A 6,449-nucleotide genomic window follows, 5' to 3' on the forward strand; every position below is an offset into this window, starting at 1 on the left:
TTCACATGCAACATGTATTGCTCTTTTAAAAGTCTTTATCTACCTTCCCAATGAAAACTAGTTGGAACATTTGAGCATCTATTTTAAGGAAAGGAGATACTGTTTGTTTTTGAACGATACATACTGTTGCCTTGTTGATAAAACACATGGCCGACTGGCGCAGATTACTGTTCCATTTGAGAGGGTGCTCCTCGACACCGCTTTTACCCTTTTTACGTCACGGTGCACTTAATCGAACTCCCTCAGTGTGGCTGGGTGTGTGTAGCGAGAGAGGGCACAGGGTGGCCCTCTAAATCTGGGTAGATTCATTTACACCACATTTAAATTGGCATACCACATCAAATTAATGAAAGGGGAGATCTAATAATTATTTCTCAGTATTGAGTGTTCTGACGTGAACTCACTGGGTTGTCGGATAAGGAAAATGTCAGATCCCACAGTGGCTGATACTCGCCGGTTAAATTCAAAGCCTCAGGACCTGACGGATGCTTATGGTCCCCCCAGCAATTTTCTGGAAATTGACGTTTATGACCCACAAACTGTTGGAGTCGGGCGGAACCGTTTCACAACTTACGAAGTCCGTATGCGGGTAGGTTGCTGAAGATGAATATCTGTCGTTAGATATCAAGGTAAACCTACAAACATTTTCAGCTAGCTAATTAGTTATAGCTTACTAACGTTAGGTGGATGAAAATCGAGGCCCGGGATTTAGTCCGGCCTACTCACTGAGGTATTAAGAACGGGCCTACTAGCTAGATAACCTAGCATTGTCAGCTAGGGAAGTTATTAAAATAGCTTTTGAGGTAACGTTAACTTTCTAGCCCTTTTAGGCTAACAGGGTTAACTAACGTTAGTTATATACTTGTCGGCTGTCTCTTGACGAGAATATTCTTGTTTCTGTTTTCATTAAATGCAGACAAACCTGCCGATTTTTAAGTTGAAGGATTCCATTGTGCGAAGAAGATACAGTGACTTTGAGTGGTTGAAGAATGAGTTGGAGCGAGACAGCAAGGTGAGTGAAGGATTAGCTATTTGTTTTTGGGTAAAATGTATTTTTGGTAGGACCTATATTGATGGACTATAATATATACTGTATCTACATATCATTACAGTAGAGTTTTTCTCAATGGTGACGTCTACATAAGTTGCTTATTACATTACTAATGTCATTAGTTAGAGAAATAATTTTGTAATTAATTAGTCATGGTTAAGTTAATCAGCTATTTTAACGGCTATGGACTAAATGCATTGCTATTGATTTATTCCAGATTGTAGTGCCGCCCTTGCCTGGGAAGGCACTGAAGAGACAGCTACCTTTCCGTGGGGATGAAGGCATTTTTGAAGAGGCTTTCATCGAAGAGCGACGTGTGGGTCTTGAGCAGTTCATCAACAGGTGGGTCTTAACTTACTAAACATTAGAGGATCATCTTGAGACAACCGATGCCAGGAGAAAACACATTTTGATCAAACCAAGATCAACTTTTTTGTAATAATGTGAAGTAAGCTGAAACAGTGTTGTGGTGGCAGATTTGGAATTGGCTTCTGCTGGTGTAGATAACTCAGTCATATTTTTAGACACCATTTTTAAATGCACAGTCGGCAAGATGTTTAAATGCATATCTTTATCTATAAATTCATGTCTTTCTCTTTTTTTCTAGAATTGCAGGTCATCCTCTTGCTCAAAACGAGCGCTGTCTTCACATGTTTTTGCAGGACGAGAGCCTTGACCGTAACTACATTCCCGGAAAGGTACGGCCGTTGGGTTTGGACTTGGGTTTGACAATGGGGTGTGGAAATGACTGCTTTCTGCTCTTCTTCCTTGTTCTGCTCTCCTCTGTTATTTTTCCACTGAGCTCTTTGCCATTCAAAGTAGTGCAGTACTTGTTTTATTTGATATGTTGTGTATATACTACTGTGTATGGTGAATTGAGTGGTGTGTTTACTGATTCTATTTATTCTCTTTTTATACAGGTATGAAGTAAGTTTGACTGTCTATTTACATTTTAAACACAAATCTTTTGGAAGTCAGATGATAGCATGGCCACAAAATCTTGTGATTTTACTGACAGTTCACACAGCTATTATATCTGTGCTGCTTAATTAGTATTAAAAAAAAAAAATCTGACCTGACTTTACATAATGTGTGGAACATCTCTTTCACTAATGGAAAGATGATATCTGATCATATGTGGCACAATTGTTTGGGCTCCAGATCCAGTGATCCAGAGGCGAGATGTGCATAGCACCGGCCAGAACCCGTCTGATTTATCACCTCGTCCCGATAAAGCATACAGAGCCCTATCCACGTTGCAGCCGCAGCCACCTCTGACAGCTGCCTCTGTCTCTCTAATGCCTTGTACTGTATATACATGTATATTCTTCTAGATACCCCAGCAACACCGGTTCACGGCCCTCTGCAGCCCTGTTATGTGTGTAGCCAAGCACACTAAATGGGGTGTGTTACAGGGAAGTTAGTACATTGTTGCAGATTTACATATAAACAGAAATTCAATTTTTTTTAAAATCTGTATCTGAATTTTCCCCCTAAAAAACATTGCATTTGGCACTGTAGTTGGGTCCACCTCTATGTATCAATTCCAGCTATGCCTCATAATCTGCCCAACCTCCCAGCGACATTAGTTTTGTTTCACTTGTCTTTGTCCCTCCCTCAATAAATTATTTTCTTGAATGATTTAATCCACAAATCACAATCTGTCTCTCTAATGATCTTCATCCATAGAAGACTGGCTGTGTCTACGTGTAAAGTATATATGATAACCTAATAGAAAATACATAGCTGTTTGAGGGGAAATTGGTATACTCTCTCTGCCCAGCATAGCCTAAAGGATTATGTGTTCATGGTTCTGTCATTCCAGTTAATGGGTTACCTATTTTTCTTCGCACATCAATAAAGAAAAAATACCTATTTCTGTCATTCCTTCTGGAGACGTTTCACTTTTGTAATAGTCTGATTTCTTACCTTTAAGTATTCAATCATAATGTATCTCTGTCCCTTGGTACCCACAGTAACCAAAATTGTTTCTCCAATTGTATGATTAAAATCTCTGGATGTCAGTAAACAATGGTACCTTCCAAAGTTAAGCAAAATGTAGCATCATTGGAAAACAAATGTTTTTTAAAGGGAGATCTTCCCATAGTTTTCCTCTAACATGACATTCCATGTTTCTTTGCATTTTCCATTGAAATAAGAATTTGTGGCTTTCCAAATGCTCTTGCAGTTAGATTTTTCTATTATGATTACTTTTTATTATCAGATCTTTGTTTGCCTTGAATTGTTCATTATCAGTCTTTGCATCGTTTTCAGTCTGTTTATGGGAATGTAATGTCAGGTAATCAAACCACTGTGAAAACAAGGGGCTGATGAATAATCCACACATTTTTATTGATAAAGAAGCTTTTGGCATGAAGTTTATTGACCTAAAGTATTTCTTGAATGCCTTTTTTGTCTTATGTATTTTGTCTTCATTATTATCATGTACATTTAATCTCCATTTTCAGAAGAGCTGCCTTGTTTGTACCATAAATAAAATTCCCTCTGCCTGCAGGGCTATGTCCAATTGTCTCTTTTAAATGCTCTTTTCAAATTCATGTCGGGATATGTGTTTCCTAATGCATCTTGTACAGGACCATACTGTTTATTTCCTGAATTAGATTTTTAACTAGAATGTCATTTCTTAGGTCGCCTCGTATGTGTCCAGCTGATTAAGGAAGTAGAATAGTCCCTGTTGCTCCAAGAGATTAGTTTATGGAAACTAAGTTCTTAATTGAAAGTAAGTCATATTTTCTAATAAACCAGGTATTTTCCCTTTATAAGCATTTTCCAGCAATCATAATCTGTGTTAAAATGTAAACTCTTGGTATAACTAATAACTTCAAAAATAGGTCAGCATGGTTATATAAGATTACACTCCATGGACAACCAAAGTACTGAGTGCTGTAGTTGGGTGGATGTATGGGGTTACTTGCTCTGTTAAACTTTAACTTTAATTTCTTAGTAGCATACTCTAGGAATTTGCGGGATTAACGGGGGAGGAAAGTTTAGTCAAGGGGATTAAACTTCTCCCAAAAATACCTGACCTGTATGGTTCATGGCTCAAAAATCTAATTAAAGTTGACTAATACGACACAATTGTCCCAAATAACCATCTGTTAAGATTTAATTGAAAGTAGCACTAAGACTAATAGGATTTTCTGCTCCTTTGTAGCCACCCCACATACAGTATGCAGGTGTGGTCAGTTAGTTACTATAGCAGGGGATGAGATGTGGATGGACGAAATGATTCACAATGGGCTATTCATGCTATAAAAGATTGCTTGAGTACAAACACTACATACTTTTTCAGTTAAACATGCTTTAGATAATGTCCCATGTCATATTTCTTAGAATATAGTGCTAAACAAAAACAATGTATGTGTGAAGTAAAGAGTTGAGTTTTTGGAGAATCCATTACCAAAACTGCATAGTTTATGTTTAATGTCAATCGAGACTGAGAATATCTACTGATGGCAAAAAAGAACCAAGCCTCTCTTTTGATCTACAGGCCTTGTCCTGTGCAATGAAAGGGGGCAGAATTGTTGAACTGTATGGGACAGTAGTGAGATTAGCAGTGTTATGTTAATGGTGCAGATGGAGATACCATCCCAGACCGTAAGGCTAGTGGTGACGACGCTTGTTTTATTGAGGGAAACACGCAGTTTTGTTAGCTTGATAAAGTGGAAGTTAATTGAAAGAGCAACTCAATGCCTGCCTTGAGGGAGGCAGACTTCACTGAGCAAGGACAATAGGTTGGGTATTAACCAAAGTTAAACTGAAAATAGTCAAATAGAAAGACTAGCCAATTGAAGCATTGTCGGGATATAATTAATCAATGCATATTTTAATTCCTGTTTTATTCTTTCTTATCATGGTCTGTTATGGAGAGTTTGCATGCCCAATGAGATATGAGGACTTGGGAGGCCATATGTCATACATATAGTGACAACACAGAACAATGAGACAGATATTTCACCGGATGTAAAAATGTGAAGCATCCGCTTGGCGTTTCCACTCACTACCAAATATGGAAGCCATGTGTCCGGCAGTGGGAGAAGCTGGAACGAGATGGATTTTGGCTGACATTCTGCACATTTTCTCATCGATGAAACATTTGATCTCAATACCATTTTCTGTTCCCAAAACTAGAATCTGTTACGAACAGAGTGGACTAAGATATGTAGACCTTACCTTTTGCTAAAGTTTTAAAAATGTTATTGTTTCGAAGGAGTGAAAAGGCGAATTGAGTTATTGCAACAGCGCACTTCACAGAGTAGGCATTCCCTAACGTAAATATGCAAATATATACTAAAATTCGCCAATAGGATCTCATAAACTCATGCTTGGCTCTGCCCACCTCCTTGCTCGTTCTGCCCACATGACTAATTTGTTTCCATTTGGTTTAGTTCTAAAGATATTTGGTGACACCATTAGTATGACCTCATTTAACATGGTCATTGCACCTCTAACACTCCACACAAGGGCATTGGGGGTGGAGATGAATAACCTTTTTTCTTCTATTAATCTGGGTGATAAAGCTACACCGGATATCGTGAAAAGTCCTTGGCACCAGGACAGTGGCTGGAGTGAAAGATCTTGAAAAGAGAATGACCCTCTCTTTCCGTACTTGGGTAAGCCTCTTTTGGGGATGGCAGGCTGCTGCCTGAACTAGTATCTGGGCGAGGGAGACATGAATATGATGAGTTCTCCTCTCTCAATTAAATTCAATTTAAAGGGCTTTATTGGCATGGGAAACATATGTTTACATTACCAAAGCAAGTGAAATAGATAATAAACAAAAGTGAAATGAACAATAAAAAATTAACAGTAAACATTACATTTACAAAAGTTCCAAAAGAATAAAGACATTTCAAATGTCATATTATGTATATATACAGTGTGGTAATGATGTGCAAATTGTTAAAGTACAAAAGGGAAAATAAATAAACATAAATATAGGTTGTATTTACAATGGTGTTTGTTCTTCACTGGTTGCCCTTTTCGTGTGGCAACAGGTCACACATCTTGCTGTTGTGATAGCACACTGTGGTATTTCACCCAAAATATAGTTTATCAAAATTTGATTTGTTTTCGAATTATTTGTGGGTCTGTGTAATCTTTCTCACTCTCTCTCTCTCTCTCACACACACACACACACACACACAGGAAGCCACTTTGGAACATTGAGAAGCACCCTGGAATTCATGAATGGCTTGCTCCACCCCTCAAAGAAGGGTCCCTGCTATCTAGAATCCTTGGGACGTCCATACCCCCCTTTGAAGTTGAAATGTAAAATGGTTAGGTAACGGTTATGGTGGGGTTTAGGGTGTGGAGGTCCAAAGAACCCCTGACAGCACTACCCCATAATGAAGGGCTTGTTTATACTACGATTTAA

At 38.4% G+C, this 6,449-nt stretch overlaps 1 protein-coding gene across 2 annotated transcripts; it reads left to right on the plus strand.

Moving 5' to 3' along the window:
- The first annotated feature begins 212 nt into the window (after window positions 1–212).
- Window positions 213–3,578, plus strand: LOC106563687 (sorting nexin-12). 2 transcript variants are annotated; one of them, XM_082958262.1, is made up of 5 exons: window positions 213–589; window positions 917–1,012; window positions 1,269–1,393; window positions 1,659–1,749; window positions 1,972–3,578. In XM_082958262.1, exons 1-5 carry the CDS (start codon window positions 425–427, stop codon window positions 1,975–1,977), a joined length of 483 nt encoding a protein of 160 aa, XP_082814388.1. In that variant the 5' UTR covers window positions 213–424; the 3' UTR covers window positions 1,978–3,578. The 2 variants fall into 2 exon arrangements, with proteins under 2 accessions (XP_082814388.1, XP_013984962.1); XM_014129487.3 differs by having other exon boundaries at window positions 214–589; window positions 2,213–3,578.
- The last annotated feature ends 2,871 nt before the right edge of the window (window positions 3,579–6,449 follow it).

Source organism: Salmo salar, chromosome 11 (genome assembly GCF_965601325.2).
Source record: "Salmo salar chromosome 11, fSalSal1, whole genome shotgun sequence".
Lineage (NCBI taxonomy): Eukaryota > Metazoa > Chordata > Actinopteri > Salmoniformes > Salmonidae > Salmo > Salmo salar.

What these genes read in the sequence shown, in the direction of transcription:
- LOC106563687 (XM_014129487.3), top strand. Translation starts at nt 425, where the DNA reads ATGTCAGATCCCACAGTGGCTGATACTCGCCGGTTAAATTCAAAGCCT. An exon ending in AGTTGGAGCGAGACAGCAAG is followed by an intron (nt 1,013 to 1,268) that starts GTGAGTGAAGGA and finishes GATTTATTCCAG; the next exon opens with ATTGTAGTGCCGCCCTTGCC. An exon ending in CTTGAGCAGTTCATCAACAG is followed by an intron (nt 1,394 to 1,658) that starts GTGGGTCTTAAC and finishes CTTTTTTTCTAG; the next exon opens with AATTGCAGGTCATCCTCTTG.